The sequence below is a fragment of the Molossus molossus genome, unplaced genomic scaffold (assembly GCF_014108415.1).
Source record: "Molossus molossus isolate mMolMol1 unplaced genomic scaffold, mMolMol1.p scaffold_m16_p_19, whole genome shotgun sequence".
NCBI lineage: Eukaryota > Metazoa > Chordata > Mammalia > Chiroptera > Molossidae > Molossus > Molossus molossus.
Window position 1 is genome coordinate 9,433,813 of NW_023425354.1, and position 23,396 is coordinate 9,457,208.

The following is a 23,396-nucleotide window of genomic DNA, read 5'->3' on the forward strand; positions in this document are numbered from 1 at the left end:
AGAAGTCATTAGTATCAATAAAAAACATATTCTTTAAAAAAAGAAGTGATTAGTTTAAGCATCAGGTAATTTAGATTGCTTATGACTTGGTTATATTGCTACCTGTTATAAAATAATCTCAGATGTGTGCCTGGAGAAAATTGTGTGTGAAGCAGGTTTCCAAAGTGTATAACCACCGCTCTTAGGTCTTAAGTAATTAAAGTCCCCTTCACTTAAGAAGGTAGAATTATAGGTTCATAGGTTTTTGTTGTGTTCAGTGTCATCTATTTCATCTCCTTCTTTTCAGAATGGTGATATAAAGATTTTTAAAAATATTTTTTCTTTATTGATTTTAGAGAGAGAGGAAGGGAAAAAGAGAGAGAGATAGAAACATCCATGGGAGAGAACATTGATCTACTGCCTCCTACGCGCGCGCGCACACACACACACACACACACACACACACACACACCACCCCCGCTGTGGGTCAGACCACAACCTGGGCATGTGCCCTGACGGGGAATCACTGGCAACCTCTTGGTGCATGGGTGGACCCTCAGCCACTGAACCACACTGGCCAGGGTAATTAAAGTGTATACTCTTTTTTTTTGGAGGGGGGGGTGAAAGTATTATTATTTTTTTATTTTTTTAATTAATTAATTAATTTTTGTTACAGATGTTTCTCCCCCCCCCCCACTAATTCCCCCCTCCCTTTCCCTCCCTGCCCTGTCCCCAGCTTTGTTGTCCATGTCCATTGTTCATGCATACATGCATATAAGTTCTGTGGTTTATCTCTCCCCCACTACCCTCTCTTCTGGGGATTGTCAGTCTATACCCCACTTCCACGTCTCTGGGACTACCCCCTTCCTCAGACTGTTCTGTTCATTATATTCCACGAATAAGTGAGATCATATGATACTTGTCTTTCTCTGTTTGGCTTGTTTCACTTAGGATGAGACTTTCCAGGTCCCTCCATGTTGTCTCAAAGGATAAGAGATCTTTCTTTCTTAGAGCTGCATAGTACTCCATTGTGTATATGTACCACAGCTTTTTTATCCATTCGTCTACTGATGGACAGTTGGGCTGTTTCCAGATCTTAGCTATTGTAAATAATGCTGCTACAAACATGGGGGTACATATATTCTTTCTGATTGCTGTTTCAGGCTTCTTAGGGTATATTCCTAGAAGTGGGATCAATGGGTCAAATGGGAGTTCAATTTTTAATTTTTTGAGGTAACACCATATTGTTTTCCTTAGTGGCTGCAACAGTCTGCATTCCCACCAGCAGTGTACTAGAGTCCCCTTTTCTCCACACCCTTGCCAACACTTGCTTGATGATTTGTTGATGGTGGCCATTCTGACAGGTGTGAGGTGATACCTCATTGTCCTTTTATTTTGCATCTCTCTGATGATTAGTGATGTCGAGCATTTCTTCATAATGTCTCTTAGTCATTTGTATATCCTGTTTGGAGAGGTGTCTATTTACTTCCTCTGCACATTTTTTAATTGGGTTCTTTGTCTTCCTTTTGTTGAGTTGTATGAGCACTCTCTCTATATTGGAAATTAACCCCTTATCTGATATATCATTGGCATTATGCTCTCCCATACAGTGGGTAGCCTTTCCATTTTGATGATTGTATCTTTTGCTGTGCAGAAGCTTTTGAGTTTGATGTAGTCCCATGTGTTCATTTTCTCCTTTGTTTCTATTGTTTTAGGTGATGTATCAGTGAAAATTCTGCTGCATCTGATGTCTGAAATTTGGTTGCCTACAGTTTCTTCTAGGATTTTTTTGGATTCATGAGTCACATTTAAGTCTTTTAACCATTTTGAGTTTATTCTTGTGTAGGGTGTAAGTTGATGGTCTAGTTTCATTTTTTTGCATGTAGCTGTCCAATTTTCCCAACACCATTTATTAAAGATGCTGTCCTTACTCCACTGTATGCCCTTGCCACCTTTGTCAAATAATAATTGAGCATATTGCCTTAGGTCCATTTCTGGATTCTCTGTTCTGTTCCACTGGTCTATATGCCTGTTCTTGTGCCAGTACTAGGCTGTTTTGATTACAGTGGCTTTGTAGTATAACCGGAAATCTGGTAATTTGATCCCTCCAACTTTGTTCTCTTTTGTAAGACTGCTGTGGCTATTCAGGGTCTTTTTTGGTTCCATATGAACTTTTGAAGTATTTGTTCTAATTCTGTGAAGTATACCGTTGGTATTTTGATGGGGATTGCATTGAATGTATCGATTGCTTTGGGTAGTATGGACATTTTAATGATGTTAATTCTTCCAATCCATGAACAGGGTATGTGCTTCCACTTTTTTGTATCTTCCTGTATTTCTTTTTTCAATGACCTGTAGTTTTCTGAGAATAGGTTTTTTATTTCTTTGGTTTAAGTTTATTCCTAGGTATCTTAATTTTTTTGCCGCAATGGTAAGTGGGATTGTTTTCTTAGTTTCTCTTTCTGTGAGTTCATCATTGGTGTATAAAAATGCCATCGATTTCTTGACGTTAATTTTGTTTCCCGCTACTTTTCCAAATTCATTTATTAAGTCTAGTAAATTTTTGATGGAGTCTTTGGGGGTTTTCTACGTATAGTATCATGTCATCTGCGAATAATGACAGTTTCACTTCCTCCTTTCCAGTTTTGATCCCTTTTATTTTTTCTTCCTGTCCGATTGCTGTGGCTAAGACTTCCAGTACTATGTTAAATAAGAGTGGCAAAAGTGGACATCCTTGCTTTGTTCCTGTTTTTAAGGGAAATGCTTTTAGTTTTTGCCCATTGAGTATGATGTTGGCTGTAGGTCTTTCATATATGGCCTTTATTATGTCGAGATATGATCCCTCTATTCCCACATTGCTGAGAGTTTGTATCAGAAATGGATGCTGGATTTTGTTGAAGGCTTTTTCCGCATCTATTGATATGATCTTGTGGTTTTTATTCTTCATTTTATTTATGTGGTGTATCACATTTATGGATTTGTGAATATTGTACCAGCCTTGCATCCCTGGGATGAATGCCACTTGGTCATGGTGAATAATTTTGTTGATGTATTGCTGGATCCGATTTGCTAGTATTTTGTTCATGATTTTGGCATCTATGTCATCAGGGATATTGGCCTGTAGTTTTCTTTCTGTGTATGTCTTTTTCTGGTTTTGGAATTAGAATTATGCTGGCTTCATAAAATGAGTTTGGAAATCTTCCTTGTTCTTGAATTTTTTGAAATAGTTTGAGGAGAATGGGTGTTAGTTCTTCTTTGAATGTTCGGTAAATCTCCCCGGAGAAGCCATCTGGGCCTGGGCTTTTGTTTGCTGGGAGAGTCTTGATTACATCTTCAATTTCTTCTGTTGTTATTGGTCTGTTGAAGTTTTCTGTCTCTTCCCGGTCCAGTTTTGGGAGACTGTGTGTTTCTAGAAATTTGTCCATTTCGCTTAGTTTGTCGAATTTGTTGCCATATAATTGTTCATAGTAGTTGTTAACGATCTTTTGTGTTTCTGTGGTGTCATTTGTTACTCCTCTTTCATTTCTGATTTTGTGTATTTGGGTTCTCTTTCTTTGTTTCTTGATGAGTCTAAGTAAGGGTCCATCAATCTTGTTTATCTTTTCGAAAAACCAGCTCTTTGTTTCATTGATCCTTTCAATTGTTTTTAAGGACTCTGTGTCATTTATTTCTGCTCTGATCTTTACTATTTCCTTCCTTCTACTTGCTCTGGGGTTTGCTTTTTGTTTGCTATCTAGTTCTTTAAGTTGTGAGTTTAGATAGTCTATTAGATATTTTTCTTGTTTCTTGAGGTAGGCCTGTAGTGCTACCAACTTCCCTCTCAGAACTGCTTATGCTGCATTCTATCGATTTTCTGTTGTGTCTTCATTTTCATTGGTTTCCAGGAAGTTTTTTATTTCTTCCTTGATCTCCTTGATAACCCATTCATTATTTAATAACATGCTATTTAGCTTCCATGTGTTGAAATGTCTTTGCATGTTCTTGTTGCAATTGATTTCTAGTTTCATGCCATTGTGATCTGAGAAGATGCTTGATATGATTTCAGTCTTCTTGAACTTGTAGAGACTTAGTTTGTGTCCTAACATGTGGTCTATCTTTGAGAATGTCCCATGTACACTTGAGAACAATGTGAATTTTGTAGTTTTGGGGTGTAATTCTCTGTAGATATTTATTAAATCCATTTGGTCTAGTGCTTCATTCAGAGTCTCTGTTTCCTTGCTAATTTTTTGTCTAGAGAATCTATCCAGTGATGTCAGTGGAGTGTTGAAGTCCCCTGCTATGATTGTATTGCTATCGATTTCTCCTTTGAAGTCCTCCAGAAGATTTTTAATATATTTGGTGCTCCTATGTTGGGTGCATATATGTTTATCAAGGTTATATCTTCCTGTTGGATAGATCCTTTCAATATTATGTAGTGGCCCTCTTTGTCTCTAGTTATGGCCTTCATTTTGAAATCTATTTGATCAGATATGAGTATTGCTACCCCAGCTTTTTTTTGCTTTCCATTTGCTTGGAAAATTTTTTTTCATCCCTTCACTTTCAATCTATGTGAGTCTTTTGTTGTGAGGTGGGTCTCTTACAAACAACATATAGATGAGTTATGCTTTCTTATCCAGTCAGCTACTCTGTGTCTTTTTATTGGAGTATTCAATCCATTTACATTAATGGTGATTATTGATATGTACTTATTTATTGCCATTTTTGTTTAATGTGGTTCTATTTTTTTTCTTCCTATTTCTCCTGCTAATTACAGCAGTCCTTTTAACATTTCTTGCAGTGCTGGGTTGGTGCTAATGTATTCCTTTATCCTTTTTTTGTCTGGGAAGCTCTTTATTTGACCTTTTATTTTGAATTATAGCCTTGCTGGGTAGAGTAGTCTTGGATTCAGATCCTTGTTTTTCATGACCTTGATTACCTCATGCCATTCCCTTCTGGCCTGTAGTGTTTCTGTTGAGAAGTCAGCTGAGAGCCTTATGGGGTTTCCTTTGTTGCTAACCTGTTGCTTCTCTCTTGCTGCTTTTAGGATTCTCTCTTTGTATTTAATTTTTTTGTTTGTTTGTTTATCCTCACCCGAGGACATTTTTTGATATTTTGTTTTTTTTGTTTGTTTGTTTATCCTCACCCGAGGACATTTTTTGATATTTTGTTCAGATAGAGTGGGAGGGTGGGTGGGTGGGAGGGAGGGAGGGAGAGAGAGAGAGAGAGAGAGAGAGAGAGAGAGAGAGAAACATCGACGTGAAAGGGACACATCGAGTAGTTGCCACCCACACAACCCAGAGACATCGACGTGAAAGGGACACATCGAGTAGTTGCCACCCACACAACGCAGCCTGGGCCAGGGACAAACTGCAACTGAGGTACGTGCCCTTAGCGGAAACCGAACCCGGGTCTCTCGGGTCCGCAGGCCAACGCTCTAACCGCTGAGTCAAACTGCCCAGGACTGTCTGTGATTTTTGGCACTTTGATTACTATGTGTCTTGTTGTGGACCTGTTTGGGTTCTTCTTACTTGGGGCTCTCTGTGCTTCTTGAACTCGAATGCCTTCTTCCTTCACCAAATTAGGGATGTTTTTTGTCAGTATTTCTTCAAATATATTCTCTAACCCTTGCTCCTCCTCCTCCTCCTCCTCCTCCTCCTCCTCCTCTTCTTCTTCTTCCTCTTCTCCTCCCCCACCCCCTCCCCCTTCCTCTCCCCCGCGAATGTTATTACGTTTCCAGTTGTCCCCCAGTTCTCTTAAGCCGTCTTTCTGCCTTTTAATTGTTTTTTCCTTTTGTTTTTTTGATTGGTTGATTTTTTTTCTACCCTATCTTCTAATTCACTGATCCGGTCCTCAGCTTCCTCTACTCTGCTATTTAGACTTTCCAATGTTTTTTTTATTTCTCCTATGTCATTCTTCATTTCTTCTTGGTGGTTTTTCATTTCCAATTGGTTGATTTTCAACATTTCTATGTCTTTAGTCATGGTGCTCATGTCCTTACACATGCTATTGAGCTTCCTCAAGATCATGGCTCTGAATTCCAGTTCTGTTAACTTGATTAACTGCACCTCATTTATGTCATCTTTGGTAGAGGTTTCTTGTTCTTTCATTTGGCTTTTGTTTCTATGTTTCATCATTTTGGCTATCACAGTGGGCTTTGGAACCTGCCAAATTTTCCCTGTGGGTATTGGTCTTCTGCTGTTTTTGTGGCTCCCTCTCCTGGGTTTGGATGAGGCAGGGAGGACCCACTTTAAACACCACTGTCGAGTCTTACTTTCCTGGTTAGAGTTGCTAGCCCAGGGAATGGTAGTTATCCTCTAGCTTTTTTGCCTGGAGGCTATTAGTAGAGGTCACCTAAAGAACCTTGGTTTCTGAGTTGACTGAAAAACTCCCTCAGGTGCTCAGTGTAAGAAGATTTCCTGAGGATGGGGCAGATGCTGGTTGGTAATGGGCCTCAGATAGCATTTCAATGGCCACCGGGTGGGATTGAATCTCCGAGGGAGGGACCACCACCTCTCCCCAGGGCCCTGGGAAAGAGTAAGATGACCATAGTCCTGTGTGGCTGCAACTCAGCAAAAGCTCTGAGCGCCCTCCAAATTTCAAGTGTCCCCACACAGTTGCAGTCCAGTCTGCCCTCCCTCTGCTGGAGCCCACGGTGAGTGGCTGCTGCCAATTTAGCCTCTGTCCCTGCTCTGTGCCGTGGAGCCGCTTGGGTCTTTAACCCGAGGGCGCTGCTCCCAGCTAAGGGTGCCCCTCCCAGCTAAGGCCATAGCTCCTGCAGAGGCTGTGGCAGCTCCCAGTGGAGGTCGCAGGTCCCCGCAGAGCCCACAGGTCCCAGGCAAGGCCCCCGCAGGTCCCAGCCCAGGCCACTGCGGACTGTGGGCTCCCAGGCCCCTCTTGCGTCTTCGCAAGCCTACCAGGATTGAGTCAGTGTCCCTGGATATGTGGTCCTCCAAGCTGCTTGTGGTTGCCTTTTCCTGACGATTTGTCTTTATTTTCATTGTAATTCCAGTTTGGTCCTGGGAGATGGTCTGTGTAGCTTCCATTCACTCCGCCGCCATTTTCCTAGTCCAAAGTGTATACTCTTAATGACAGGTCTATGACCTAAATGAGGCCTTAGACTCTAGTACATTTATTTCTGCTTTGTCACATATATCTACTATGAATAATTTAATAATTGTGTTAATAATTATGTTAATTAATTTTAGTACCTTCTCCTTTTTCAGTATTGAAAAGTTGCCGTAAAATAATAATAATAAAAAAAAAAGAAAAGAAAAGATGCCGGCCATATTTTATCCTCTGATGCTTAATTTGTTTGCCCTCTGTGTGGACCATAACCCTTTTGTTTGTTTTATATTAACATCTTTATTTTTTTTTTACTATCTTTGTTTTTTTACTTTATTTATTATCATTTGATAGTAATCGTATTAGAATTAAATGCTCCAAGAGTGGATGTATGCTTGCTCTCGAAGCACAACATTAAAAACATGATTGAAAGGGATTGCTGTGGTAAACTTAGAGTTTGCTAAAATTCTTACTGTTTTCCTTATACATTTATGTTACTAGTTTGGTAGACTTTAATCTGTTAAAAGGTGTAGTTTGATTAGTGTCATTCTGGATATAAGGAGTAACTCTAAGCAGTGTTAGCTTTTGCTTATTTTTATTATCATTTTTATATAATAAAGTTAATGTTTCTGTTTTTCAGGTCATGCATTTGGAAGATATTAACGAAGGTGCTTTATTTTCTAAGTTAACTGAAGGCCCATATCCTCTAATTATTACTATTATCATGCTAGCACTTAATAGTATATTCTATGTCCTCTTGGCTATTTATCTTGATCAAGTCATTCCAGGTACGCAGATAGTTATTGGATTTCACTTGAAAGATTTTTAGTCTTTTTTGTCCATGTAGAGTCAACTTAATTTTATTTTTTTTCTAGCCAGAGTACCCAACTTATATTCATTGTTAAAGCTTTTAATTTAACTTTAAATAAGTATATTTGTACCTTATGTCTTAACCACTATTAAATATAAGAAGATTGTATAAAAACAATTTGTTTTGAAAGCCTAAGTCTCTACCTGAACTTCTTAACTTGGTACTTCCCTATGCCAGTCTTCTTCGGCTAAAGTATTTCATTATTTTACCCTCTAAGGTCTAAAACTATGAAGCAATCTTGTATCTCCTACCATTCTTCTCATCTCCTATCCTGCATCTGTAGCAGTGATTTTCAACCAGTATGCTACAAGAACTTTAAAACAGGCAATACCTGATTATTTAGTCAGGAAACACTGACCTCTTTTCCTTTAGATTGTCAGAGAAAATGACAACAGCCAACACAACAACAGCAGTAAAAACCAATAACTGTCTGGTGTGAATGAATCAAAATTATACTTTTTTTTTGGTCTGATAAGCAAAAAAAATTTTTTTTTTGGTGTGCTGCAGAATTTTAGTTCTTTATGTGTGCCATGAGATGAAAAGGGTTGAAAACCACTGATCTGTAGCAAGCTCCTATAGATTCAAAATATTATTAAATATCCATTTCCCCCTTTACTTTTCTCCTTGAGTTCCTCATTACTGCACTGTTTTATATGGTAACCACTAAACCCATGGCTTTTATTTTTGTTTTTTTTTTCAATCCTCACCTGAGGATATTTTTCCCTTCATCTTTAGATAGAGTGGGAGGGAGGGAGAGAGAGAAAGAGAAACATCAACGCATCAACACGAGAAGGTCACATTGACTGGTTGCCTCCTGCATGACCCTCACCAGGGCTGGGCACGAACTGCAACTGAGGTGCATGCCCTTGACTGGAATCGAACCTGTGACTCATTGGTCCGAGGGCCAACACCCTAACCACTGAGCAAAGCAAGCCAGGGCAAACACGTGGCTTTTAAAATTTAAATTCATTTGAATTAAATAAATTAACAATTTACTTCCTTGTAGCACAAGCCACATTGTAAGTGCTCTGTAGCCACAAATGGCTGTTAATTACTGTGTGCTCCAATGTAGACGCAGGACATTTCCATCATTACAGAAAGTTCAATTGGGCAGCACTAGTCCAGACTGTTCTAATACCTCTCATCTAATTACCTACCTTGAGTCTAAGAACTTCATCATTTCTTTTAATCAAGTTCATCACCTGCTCAAAAACCTTAGTGGTCATATCCTTATTACAGGTATAACTAATTAGAAACTCATATTAATATCCTCCACAATATTTTTATATATTTAATTTTTCCTTATTACTCTCCCCCTATTTATTGCATTTAATATTCATTTGTACAGTCCCATTTACCTATTTAAACACATTTCCAATGTGTCAAATTGTTTTTAGCTACTCATAACAGAAAACCTTTTCTAACTGGATTAAACAGGAAGGAAATCAACTGTTTGACTTAAAAGGAAGTCCAAAGATAGAATGGCTTTCAAGTTTGACTTGTTCAACTATGTCATCAGGGACCCACTTTCTCCATGCTTTTGCCCCCTCTGTCTCAGAGTCTAGCAGATTTGCTCTTCTCATGGCCCCAGGGTGTTGATGCTTCTTTGTTCATGGGCAGTGGAAGGAGGGTGCACTTTTCCCCCAGTTAAGCCCTTTGCTTCTGATTGGTTACATGCTTATGGCTGGAGCAAAAGCAGTGACTAGAGCATGCCAAGAACTGATAACAGTCTTCTGTATTATTGGGATCAGATTTCTTTGAAACCTGTGGCCTTCTGGAAGAGTGGATATTAAAAAAAAATGTGTGTCAGTTTTTAGGATGAAAATGGGTACATAGCATGTGAGCAACTATCACTGTCTACCATACATAAGTCTCTCATGTCTGTCCTGTTGCTGTATTATTCTCCAAGTTCTGAAAGTCTCTGTGAACTAGATTTACTTTTCTAAAAACTTCCTATTTTCAAAGACTGTATTATATGATACAATCAAACTTTCAGGATATATCCCCTATCCAGATATAAACTTTTCCTCTTCTAGACTTTTATTAGCATTATGGATGAAATGCCTCATGTTTTGCATTGTCTTTTAGCCACTTGATATATGTGTACTCATAAAGATTTAAATTTCTTTAGGGCAAAAAATGTGCTTTACTCACCTGTACATTCCCATGCACTCTGAGAACTCTGAAACTATTTATTCACTGACGTAGTTGTCAATAAAACTTTTATTTTTTACACAATATTGATTTAGTACTTTATATCTAAACAAGATCTGGGTTGTTCTTTATTTCACATATTGTCTTTATGATTTAAAAACTTGTTTTCAGAAATAATTTGTTATGATAACTCAGTTTTTTATTTTTCAGGGGAATTTGGCTTACGGAGATCATCTTTATATTTTCTGAAGCCATCATATTGGTCAAAGAACAAAAGAAATTATAAGGAGTTATCAGAGGGCAATGTTAATGGGAATATTAGTTTTAGTGAAATTGTTGAGCCCGTTTCTTCAGAATTTATAGGAAAAGAAGCCATAAGGTATGATTTAGTCTTTGGGAATTTAGGCATAAGAACTGCTGATAGAACATGCCACATTTAAATCCTATCTTTTAAATAATGTATGTAATGTATATCTTAGGAGATTTGGTACACATTTCATGATTTTTTATTTATTTTTTTTATCCTCACCCAAGGACATTTTTCCATTTTTTGTTCAGATAGAGTGGGAGGGGGTGAGAGAGAGAGAAACATTGATGTGAAAGGAACACACCGAGTGGCTGCCACCCACACGACCAGCCAGGGCCAGGGACAAACTGCACCTGAGGTATGCGCCCTTAGCGGGAACCGAACCCGGGTCTCTCTGGACCGCAGGCTGACGCTCTAACTGCTGAGCAAAACTGGCCCGGGCCACATTTCATGATTTTTAAATTCAGTGTTAATAAGAGATACTTGTCACCCTCACCAGTGTGGCTCAGTTGGTTGGTGCATTGTCCTTTACACCAGAAGGTGGTAGGTTTGATTTCTGGTCAGGGCACATAGCCAGGTTGCGGGTTCGATTCCCAGTTGGGGCACGTTCAGGAGGCAACCAGTCGATGTTTCTCTTTCTCTCAAATCAATGGGAAAAAAAGAAAAAGAGCTACTTGTTATTTTCTTTTCAACCATTTAGAATAAGATTGTTGCTAGGTTTGAAATTTTTATGTTTCAAGGAATTTATAGTAAGAAAACTAGGTGTTTACACAGTTAAGCTATTTTAAACTTTCTCTGTTATGTATATAACATATTAAATTGTCCTCTGTTAATTTCATAGACCCTTCGGTATTGTGACATAATTAGAGTATTAGTTTAATGTCTAAGGACCAAAGAAATTAATCACTATTTTTTGCTAGATCAGTCAAAACCAAATTTAAAAATAATAATGAAGAGAGAAGAAATACAAATGAAAGAAAAAGGGAAGTATAGTTGTTCTTTTAAGTTTAAGAAAAATGTATAAAAGCTGGGGAGAGTGAAGTACTTAGAATGTAATTAGTGGGCCAGTGGTCTGCCTTCTTACGGGTAAAATTCAGTCTGGTTAATAAAACCATTAATTCTTTAAAACATTGTGTAAAACAAAGTGGAATAAGAGAATCACTTTACATTTATAGGTAGTTTGAAATGTGTACTGTTGTGACGAATAGCATTTGGTTTTTAATCTCTCTTAATTTATGTGACGTTTTTGATTAGTTGTAAACAGACGTATCAAAGATGAAAAGAAATCTCTAAATTGCTTGAATCAAATGTTTCACTTTGTTTTTAGAAGTCGGCTTATGAAAAATGAATGACATTTAAAATGGAGAGGAATACAATATAATTTTTTCTTGTAGTTTCTTTAAAATACTTTTAAAAATTAATATCAGTTTTCTTTGGTTAATCATTTTAGTAAGAAGTTATTATTATTCCTATAAAGTTTGACAGATTTGATAAAAATTTACATGGAAACACATTTATAAACTGCTTTAAATAATTAAAATACAAAAATGATGTTTTTCAGAATCAGTGGTATTCAGAAGACCTACAGAAAGAAAGGTGAAAATGTGGAGGCTTTGAGAAGTAAGTAGCTTTTCTGGTATTTAGTCCATAGTATTAAACTACAAATGGAGAAACAATTTGCATAATTTGTGGGAAATTTAAACTTCTTTATCACAATTTTCTCTTTTTCCTTTAGGGATACTTATATATATTTATGTGATTAATATTCATAACAAAACTAACATCAAAGTAGTAAAATAAAAAAGTATTATCTGGCTCGGGCTGGTTTAGCTCAGCAGTTGGAGTGTTGACCCACAGACCAAACAGTCTCGGGTTTGATTCCTGGTCAAGGGCACGTACCTTGGTTGCAGGTTCAATCCCTGGCCCTGGTTGGGCTCGTGTGGGAGGCAGACAATCATTGTGTCTCTTTCACATCGATGTTTTTCTCTCTCTCCCTCCCTCCTACTCTATCTGAAAAACCAATGGAAAAATATCCTTGGGTGGGAATTGAAAAAAAAAAAATAGTAGTATCTATTAAGATGAAAAATATTCAACCTATTTGAACAAGTCTATGTCCTTTTTCCTTTTATTATTATGCATGTGTATATGGGTTAGTTCCTTATTTTTTTCTTTTGGCCTAAGACTCAGAGTCTTGCCACTACTGACATTTGGGGCCTAATAATTCTTTTTCTGTCAGGGCCAGTTCTGAGAATTATAGAATATATAACAGTGTGTCAGTCCAGGTTCTTCAGCACCAGAGAATATATATATTTGCATGTACATATACTTACAGAGATAAGTGAGCTGCATGGGAGAGGACAGGAGGGAAGAAGGGAGATTATTACTATTTGTATTGTTCAAAGTATTACAGATGTCTCCCGTTTTTCCTCGTTGACCCCCTCCTTCCCACGCCCACCCCCCTTCTGTCTTCCCTAGCCTAATGTCCATGTTGATTGGTTGTGCATATATGCATAAGTGTTCTTTGGTTTATCTTTTCCCTCCCCTAGAAGGGAGATTATTTTTAAGGAATTGGTTCATATAATTGTGGTTCCTGGCAACTTTGAAATCTGTAGGGCAGGCTGGCAGCTTGGAAACTCAGGCAAGAGTTGAGCTGCAGTCTTGAGTTCAAAATTCATAGGTTGGGCAGGCAGGCAGGCAGGCAGGTAGGTGGGAAACTCAGATTTCAGAGTAAATCTGTACTACAATATTGAGGTAGACTTCCTTCTCCAGGAAACCTGTTTTTGCTCTTCAGGCCTTCCAACTGATTGGATGGGATTTACCACTGTTATTGTGGGTAATCTCCTTTACTTAAAGTCAGCTGATTGCAAATGTTTATCACATCTACAAAATATCTTTGCAGCAAAGTTCACTCTGGTGTTTGACTAAACAACTGGGTATCATAGCTCTAACCATATTGACACAAAATTAATCATCACAAGCAGCATGCCTGGTCTCTACCTACTATATACCCATAGCAGCCTCCCTTTTCCCCAGTTGTGACAACCGAAAATGTCTTCAGGCCTTCCGAAATGTCCTTGGGGATGGGGTGGGAGGTGGAGGGGGAATGTTAAGCCCCCTACCTCTACTTGAGAACCATTGGCCTAACATATGTTGATTTTTCTAGATAGCCTTCATTTTATTATTTTCAAAATTTATTGCCAAAAACTTGTTTATAGTCTTTTCATATTATTAAGGTCTATAGGATCTATAGTAATCTCTTTATTTTTTTGTTTTTTATTTATTTTTATCCTCACCCGAGGAGACATTTTTCCATTTTTTGTTCAGATAGAGTAGGAGGGAGAGAGAGAGAAAGAAACATCGCATGAGAGGAACACATTGAGTGGCTGCCTCCCGCACAACCCAACCAGGGCCGGGTACAAACTTGCAACCGAGATACGTCGTACGCTTACCGGGAACCGAACCCGCGTCTCTGTAGACTGCAGGCCGACGCTCCAACCGCTGAGCCAGACTGGCCAGGGCTTATTTTTATTCCTGAGATTTGTTATTTGTACTTTTTTCTTTTTAGTATCAACTTTTGGCTTTGTTGATCCTCTGTATTTATATATGTATATATATATATATATATATATATATATACACACACACACACACACACACACACATATTTATGTTTTCTATTTTCTAAATTTTTTTCTCTTTTATTGTTTCTGCTTTTAAAAATAATTTTTCTTTATTGATTTTAGAGAGAGAGGAAGGGAGAGAGAGACAGAAACATTGATGAGAAAGAACATTGATTGGCTGCCTCCTGCATGCCCCTGAACTGGGGATCAGGCCCACTACCCTGACTGGGAATCAAACCGGCGACCTCTTGGTGCATGGGTCAGTGCTCAACCACTGAGTCACACCAGTCAGGGTGTTTCTGGTTTTAAATTTAAATATGATTTCCCCCCTAAATTCTTGTGATATATGCATAGATTATTTTATAATTATACATTTTAAATACATAATTTTTCATCTCAGCATGGCTTTAGCTGCATTACACAAGTCTTGACAGGTTGTTTTCATATTATTCAATTTCATATATTTCTAATTTTCACTATGATTTTTTGCATGGATTATTTATGGTTTTATTTTTAACTATATGGTGATTTATTTTTTTGTTGTAGATTTCTAACATAATTTCACTGTAGTCAGACAATGTAGTCTACAATTCGTTTTAGCCTTTTGAGATTTATTGAGATTACATCGCCCAATATATGGTCAGTTTTTGTACATTTCTGTGTGCACTTGTACAAAATGTATATTCTGCAGTTGTGTATTGTGTTACATAACTGGTTGGTTAGTTGTGTTTTTGAAATCTCTGTATGTTTACTCATTCATTTTTTGTGGACGTGCTTCTATCATTTACCGAGAATGATAAAAAATGAAGATCTTTAATTATGATTGTGAATTTGTCTGTTTTTTTGTACTTCCTTAATTGTTTTCCTTTACATATTTTTTTAGACCATGCAATTAGATACGTATATATTCAGAGTTATGGCTTCCTTTACACTAGTGATTACATGATACATATTTTCTCATCCTTTTTCTTTCAATCTGTTTTTGAAGGTGTCTCTCTATTAAGTACTGTATAGTTGTTATTGTAGTTTCGAAATATGACCTGAAAATCTTTTTCTTTTAATTGTAATATTTAGTTCATTTTCATATAATGAGTTTATTGCTATACTTGAATTTTAATCATCTATCTTATTAATTTGTTACTGTTTGTCTCCTCTGTCCTATATTTTTTCTTTACCTTTCTTGCTTTTTTTGGTTGAACATTTTTAACCTTTTAACGTTCTTTTCCTTGCATTATAACATAGTTAATAAAATACAGAAAATCTTAAATGTATGGCGTGATGAGTCTTTTACAAATGTATACAGCCATATACAGATGAAGACAGAGAACAATTCTAGCACTCTGAAGGTTTACTTATGTCTCCTTCCAGTCAGTACCATCCTCCCCCAGATATAGCAATTATTTTGAGGTCTATCTTTATGGATTAGTTTTGTCTATACTTGAATTTTCTGTTAGTGGAATCAGTATTATGTCTCAGATTTATCCGTTGTGCTGTTTGTCACACTACCTTGTTCTTTATTATTGATGACTAGCTAGCTTTCTTTTGTATGAATATACAGTGATTTATTTTTTTCTTAATATAGTCATGCACCACACAATGTTTTGGTCAATGATGGGCCACATATATGAAGGTGGTCCATTAAGATTATAAATGGAGATGAAAAATTCCTATAACCTAGTGACATGGTAGTCATCGTAACATTGTAGTGCAAAGCCTTAATTTGTATTTTTAGTGATGCTAGTGTAAACCAACCTACTGCACTGCTAGTTGTATAAGAGTATAGCTCTCTGTGTCAGTCACTCTATGATGTTCACGCAATGACAAAATTGCCTAATAGTACATTTTTCAGAGTATATGGCTGTCATTAAGTGGTGCATGACTATACTTGAGTAGAATTTCTAGGTCAAGAGTAGAACTCAAGTAGAATTGCTAAGTCACATGTTTAACTTTAGTAAGTACTTTGAACATTTTTCTAAAGTTGGTACCCATTTTTACTGTGATCAGAATATATGACAGACAGTTCTGATTGCTCTACATCCTCACCAACCTTTGGTATTGTAAGTCCCTTAAACTTTAGCTATTGTGGTAGAATACAATGATATGTTAATATGGTTTAATTTGCATTTATGTAATAACTAGTGCTATTGATTTAAGATCTTTCTGTTTATTTTTGGTTTTCAGCAGCTTTCCTATAATATGCCTTGGTGGTTTTTTTTTGTTTGTTTTTATATTTATTCTGCTTTGGTTGTATAGTGCTTCTTCAGTCTGTGCTTTGATGTCTTCTGTTTTAGAGAATTCTCAGCCATTTCTGTTTTAATGTTGCTTCTGTCCTATTTGCTTTTTTCTGTCCCGCTATCTTTATTATTACATGCTATGACTTCTCATTTTATTCCATTTATCTGTTCTCTTTTCTGAGTTTTTGACACTTTTGTCTCTCTGTGTTCTAATCTAGGTATTTTCTTCTGACTTGTCCCCCAATTTTTTCTTTAGTTGGGTGTAATCTGATGATAAACTAATGAAATCTTTTTCACGTATCTTTTATAGTTTTTATCTTTTCACTTGCTTCTTTTATACAGTGTTTAGTTCTTTGCCAATATTCTCTTGTGAACATGATAGTAAAATGATTTTTCCCTATTGATTTTTTTAGAGAGAGATGAAGGGAGAAGGGGAGAGAGATAGAAACATCAGTAAGAGAGAACATTGATTGGCTGCCTACTGCACACCCCCACCAGGGATTGGCCCGCAACCTAGGCATGTACCCAGACCAGGAATCAAACCAGTGACCTCTTGGTGCATGAGTTGATGTTCAAGCACTGAGCCACACTGGCCAGAGCATAATGATGTTTAAATCTTGTCATATGGCGCCAGTATCTATGTCTCTTCTAGGTTTATTTCTATTGCTTGTCTTTTCTGTTGGTTTTTGGTCTTATCTTGCTTTCTCCTCCTTGGTTATTTTTGTCTGAGTGCTACATATTATGTATGAATAACTGTAGAGATAATTTGATGAACTGGATAATGTAATCTTCCAGAGAGGAGTCATTTTTACTTCTGGCCTGCAGCTCTAGGGATACTAAATCCCACATTCATTAAATGAAGAGCTATACTTATAGCGGTTGGCAAAAGTAGGTTTACAGTTGTAATACAAATAGATAATAGAGTACTTAATAAATAAAGATACAAGAATAATTTCTGATTCACGTACTCACAACTGTACATCTACTTTTGCCCACCCCTGAATTTGAAGCTGGGTTTTTAGATCCTTGTTTCCTGTCTTTCTTCAATGATTGACACATCCATCCAGTGACATTTTTTGTTCTATTTTTCTCTTATTTAAATTGAACCTTTCAGGTATTAACTTAGCTATTCCCATGCTGTTGGTCAATTTCTAGCTTACTACGCCTATGAATACCCTTGGGAGCCCTGGCCGGTTTGGCTCAGCGGTTAGAGCATCGGCCCACAGACCAGAGTGTCCCAGGTTTGGTTTGCACTAAGGGCACGTACCTCAGTTGCAGTTTGTCCCTGGCCTGGTTGGCAACCAGTCCATGTGTTTCTCTCACATCCATGTTTATCTCTCTTTTCCTCCCTCTCTCCCTCCCGCTCTATCTGAAGATAAATGCAAAATAATGTCCCCGAGTAAGGGAAAAAAAAAATACCGTTGAGAAGAAACTTTTGTTTGTTTATCCCTTTTTATTACCTTGGAATTCCCCAAAAGTGGGTATACAGATTTCCTCCTAATATTTTATACACCCTCTAAATTAGTGTAACAAAAAATAAAAGTTCATTTTTATTACTTATTGTTCATATCATTAACTGTAACAGTTATTATGCTATAATATTAAATATTAAATTATAATATTAAAAAGTATGCTGGTAACTTTAAATTTATTCACATATTTCAAGATTGCTCAAGTAATATGAATTGTCTTTTATAGCTCAACCAAAATAAAAATTATATCTGAATCTTCTTTTTTTCCTGAACTAGATTTGTCATTTGACATATATGAGGGTCAGATTACTGCATTACTTGGACACAGTGGAACAGGAAAGAGTACATTGATGAATATTCTTTGTGGACTATGCCCACCTTCTGATGGTGAGAGTTTCCTGACATAGAAAAATCTCTTACTTGTTTTATTTAGTATTATTAACTAAGATGTCACAATATCATTATCCTTGAAATATGTACTGGTTGATTTTTGCCAGTGATTTGGTACCAACTTCTGTGTCTATAAAGGTGTTTTATCTTTTTTTTTTTATTACATTTGTTTTTCAGTAGGAAATTTTAAATGATTCAATCATGGTTAATAAAATAAAAAGGTTCTAATTTTGTACCTATTTTATCAAATGTGTGTGTGTGTGTGTGTGTGTGTGTGTGTTGACTTTTTCATTTTCAAGGAAGGATAAATCAGTAATTGGTTATTAAATGAGACCTATACACATTTCAGGTTGAGAAAATAGATACACATTTCTAAGTCTGTGACAGTTCAAAAGGAAAGATAAATGTCAATATCATCTCCTAAAATAGAATTTTAAGAACAATACCTAAACATGTAATTGTTATATGTGATTGACCTATAGGTGAGAATTCAATATGGCAGTTCCATATTTCCACAATAAGCAAAAAGAGTGGCAATATATTTTACTTTACGAAAGGGCAAAATTTCCATGTATTGAATCTGCATCTTTTTAATTGTAGTTTAACTTTTGAAATTTTGGTGTGTGTTCATAATTGTGTCACTGTGATTGTAGTATTAATCTTACATTTATGTGAGAATATATGATTTTTGTTATGATTCTACATTACCACATTGATTTAACAATTCTTAAGTGGGATATATTAGTATTCAGTTTATATAAGAAGAAGCTGGGATTAAGATTAACTGATTTCTCAAGATCACACTGCTAGTTATGTGAATATTTTTATCTCTTTGTTCTTTCCACGATTGTGTAATGCCTGGAAATGAAGGAAAATTGTTATTGGAATGTAAGTGTAAATAATGTACCAATTAAGCTTCTGGTTCCTTGTCCTTTCCACTACGTAATAAGTCCTGAAGATGACAGAAATTAAGATTGGACTAGTGGAAGTAAATCACCAACAGTGTGGAAATGAGGGGGCATTGTATTTTTCAAATTTATACTCTTACTTTGTATGTCTTATATACAAGTAACTGAATTAGTGTATATATTATACATGTATATTTTTAATACTTAATATATTTAATATGAATTTAAATATATATTTTGATTTTAGGGTTTGCTTCTATATATGGACACAGTGTCTCAGAAATAGATGAAATGTTTGAAGCAAGAAAAATGATTGGGATTTGTCCACAGTTAGATATACACTTTGATGTTTTAACAGTAGAAGAAAACCTGTCCATTTTGGCTTCAATCAAAGGAATACCAGCTAATAACATAATACAAGAAGTATGTTATTCATATTGAAATCATTACTTTTATTCCTTGTAAATTAGCAATCTTTTGTAATAACTTGTGTAATAAAAATAGGCTTGAAAATCTAAATATAAAACCTGTTCTGAGTCAGTAAACAAAATCATTACAGAGAATTAAAATTTTGAGTAAAGTTTTTGCACACATAAAATTGTCCTCATTTCATTTGGAGGATACTAGTCTCCCACTATAGGTATTTCTTTCTTTTCCCCTCTCTCCCCCTGCCCCCTACCCCAGACACACACACATAGAGCCTTTGCACGGATCCTCTTCCCCACTACCTAGGAAGTCACATGTAAGTAAAACCTTTCCATCAGGAATTTTTTTCTCTGTTATTTCAAAATTATATATGAATGTATGTCAAAACTGAATTCTGTACTAAAATGGCATTTTAAAAATTGATTTTAAAATTGGAATGCTTAAAAACTAGTATCGATAATTTTGTAAATGGTGTGGTTTAAAAAATAACATCTATGCTTTACTTTTTTAGGTGCAGAAGGTTTTACTGGATTTAGACATGCAGGCTATCAAAGATAATCAAGCTAAGAAGTTAAGTGGTGGTCAAAAAAGAAAATTGTCTTTAGGAATTGCTGTTCTTGGGAATCCAAAGGTAAACAAATACTAGGTGTCACTGATGAGAGAATTTTAAATTATGTTAAATAAAAAAGCAGGTTATAGAAATATGTATGTACACACACACATGATATTTAAGCACACATAAAGTACTATGTATTATAAATGTAATTATAGTAATAAGGTTTTAAAATTAAAGTCAGAAGGATGCATAACATCTTTATGATAATGGTCATGTCTAGGAAGAGGAACTGAAAGAGATGACCTTTAGTTATATCTATAATGTTTTATTTATTTAAAAAAAGAGCTGAGGAGAATATGGCCAGAAATAAGATTTACTAAATTTCACTGGTGGCTATAATAGATACTACTGTTCTATTATTCTCTATTATTTTCTGTATTTCTGTAATAATTCATAATAAAATTTCTAAAATAGAAAAGTAGCAAAGAAATTGTTTAATTTTTTTACTCTTCTGCTGATTTAACTTTGTATGTGTCTCTTAGAAACAGAGAACTAGCTGATAATACTTTTCAAAGTGCTAGAAATCTATGGCTGCTGCTAGGAGACCCATTGGTCCCTACAGTACTGTGACTTTTGCCCTTGCTGCTCCAGCTAGGGGATGACTCTGGGTTCTGGCTTTATGTGAATTTATCTTTCTACCAACCCACCATGTTTTTGAAATTTAAAATATGCTTAAAACAAATTGCTTCTCTAACAAGCAGTTGTTACATTTACAGAATTTAATTGTTCAGATAAAAGCAATATACTTAATGCTTTGTTTTTATTTTATTTATCTTATTGTTATTACACTTATATCTTATGTTACATACATTAGTCTTTTATAGTTAACCAAGGAAAATATTTGTATGCCAAACTGATAATATTTAAAATCTGTGCTCACATGAGTGAAACTCAGATCTAATAGATTTTAGATCAGAAATGGTAATTTGAAATGGGGTAGCTTTTCAGTTCACAAAAATTTTATATATTTTCATTTTCATGAGAATTCTCTGCCCTCCCCACCTTTTTTCACAGATACTATTGCTAGATGAACCAACAGCTGGAATGGACCCCTGTTCTCGTCATATTGTTTGGAATCTCCTAAAATACAGAAAATCTAATCGAGTTACAGTATTTAGTACTCATTTCATGGATGAAGCTGACATTCTTGCTGGTAAGATTTTTATTTTATTTTTAAAGGCTAGAGTCATGGCGCCATATGGGAGATTGGACATTGAGATGTCAAATTTTGAGGAATAAATAAAGAAGCTGGTGCTCTTAACAAATTTTTTAAATTACATATTTTTGTATCGGGGAGGCCTTCAGACTACTCAAGGTTGAATCATTTGCTAGGAGAACTCATAAGACTCAGCGTATTCATACACATGCATATGAGTTATCACTGTGAAACTGACAGGTACAAAGCAAAGTAAGCAATGGGGAAAAGCACATGGGGCAAAGTCTGGAGGAAACCAGACATAAGCTTCCAAGAATCCTCTCCCAGTAGAGTCACACAGGAAGTGCTTAATTTGTCCAGCAGTAAATTGTTATGTGAAATGTCTACTAGAGAATCGTATTAGAAACTCAGTGCCCAAGGTTTTCATTGGGCTCTCACTGGTCATGTAGGCACACTCTGCCTAGCGTATACCCAGATTACAGACTCCCAGAACAAAAGCAGATATTTAAGTATAATCTACATTGTTTGTAAAGTTTAGGTACAGTGAGCCACCCTTACCTGTTCTGGGAATGGTGGGAATACACCTAAAATCCAGGTTTTCAGACACCAGTTAAGGGCAAACATTTTAAGCAGATCTTTCTAAGAATAACAGTCTCAGGTCTGCTATATTAACTGTTTTCTGCACAATTCTCAACACAAACACGTATTAAAAAAATCAAACAGACAATTTTTTTTTTTAATCCTCACTCAAGGACACTTTTCCATTGATTTTCAGATTGAGCGGAAGGGGAGGAGGGAGAGAGAGAGAGAGAGAAACATCAATGTGAGAGAGAGACACTGATTGGTTGCCTCCCACATGACCCCAAACAGGGCCGGGAGTTGGACTGCAACTGAGGTACATGCCCTTGATTGGAATCAAACCTGTGACCCTTTGGTCCATGGGCCAATGCTCTAACTGCTGAGCCAAACTGGCCAGGACCTAACACATGATTTTTAACAACTGTGACAAGATCCAAGAGTTTGAAATTCTAAGGCAACCTTTTTCTGTTTATAATAGAACTAATATATTTGGGATGTCATTCATTTTGTTTTGTCATATATTTGTTAAAAAAAAAAAAATACAACATTTTGTTTTTGTTGCTTCTTTTGTCCTTTTTTTTGGTTATAAAGGAAATCATGGAAGTGCTTTCATTAGTAAGTCTTAGGAAGAGTCTGAGATACTTGGAGCTGTATTAGGAAAATAAACCCTAGAATTAGACTGCCTGGGTACGGTTCCTGGATTTATCATTTAATATGGGAAACGTGGGCAAATGGTATATTTTCTTACTGCCTCAGTGGTCTCATCTGAAAAACAGGTGACGATAATCTAGTACTGACCTTATAAAGTTGTGATAATTTAATCAACTAATACATTGTGATAATTTAATCAAGTAATCTATAAAATATGAATGCCAGTTATTAATGCTGTTACTAACTTAAAAATTGAAATGCAAATCTTTGTTTGCAGATAGGAAAGCTGTTATATCACAAGGAATGTTGAAATGTGTTGGTTCTTCAATGTTTCTCAAAAGTAAATGGGGGATTGGCTACCGTCTGAGGTATCTATTCATTCTTTATTGGCTCTACTTTTTATTATAATCTTGACCTATTGTTACTATATTTAGGGCTTACCATAATGTACTTTGTCCATTTTGTATGGCACTCACTTTAAAGCATTCAGGGTTTACTTTTGGTTATTTACTGAGTGATCATAAAAAATTATGATTTTTGGTTTTCTCTAGCATGTACATAGACAGATACTGTGCCACAGAATCTCTTTCTTCTCTGGTTAAACAACATATACCGGGAGCTACTTTATTACAACAGAATGACCAACAGCTTGTGTACAGCTTACCTTTCAAGGACATGGACAACTTTTCAGGTATTACTTTTCAGTTTCTTGGTGGTTGAACCAGGATCTGGCATTGGGAATAGGTTTTCTTGATTTACTTTTCTGTGTAATATTTACATGTTCCTAGGTGCCCAGAGTTAATAATCCATTTCTACTTTTTTTTTGCTTTAGAAAATCAGAAGTACTACTAGCTAGCATGTTTCTTTTTTTACAAACAGCATGCAAAAACTGGGACTAACATGTTAAGTAAACAATTGTGTTTGCTTTGTTGTCAAGAAAGAAAGAAATTGCTCCATTTGCTTGTAGGCCTCCTGAGAATAAGATTTGTGTG

General features: G+C 36.1%; 1 protein-coding gene across 3 annotated transcripts in view; it reads left to right on the forward strand.

The window, feature by feature from the left end:
• ABCA5 (ATP binding cassette subfamily A member 5) overlaps window positions 1-23,396 on the forward strand; it is a 75,173-nt gene that overhangs the window by 18,516 nt on the left and 33,261 nt on the right. For all 3 annotated transcript variants that reach the window (XR_004960313.1, XM_036268181.1, XM_036268182.1), the window contains 9 exons: window positions 7,661-7,808; window positions 10,256-10,424; window positions 11,914-11,972; window positions 17,955-18,065; window positions 19,224-19,399; window positions 19,914-20,033; window positions 21,033-21,171; window positions 22,682-22,772; window positions 22,956-23,095. Coding sequence is in view for 2 of the 3 variants with exons in the window: in XM_036268181.1 (XP_036124074.1) it covers window positions 7,661-7,808; window positions 10,256-10,424; window positions 11,914-11,972; window positions 17,955-18,065; window positions 19,224-19,399; window positions 19,914-20,033; window positions 21,033-21,171; window positions 22,682-22,772; window positions 22,956-23,095 (1,153 nt within the window). In the remaining variant the exon portion in view is untranslated. The remainder of the gene's footprint in view (window positions 1-7,660; window positions 7,809-10,255; window positions 10,425-11,913; window positions 11,973-17,954; window positions 18,066-19,223; window positions 19,400-19,913; window positions 20,034-21,032; window positions 21,172-22,681; window positions 22,773-22,955; window positions 23,096-23,396) is intronic.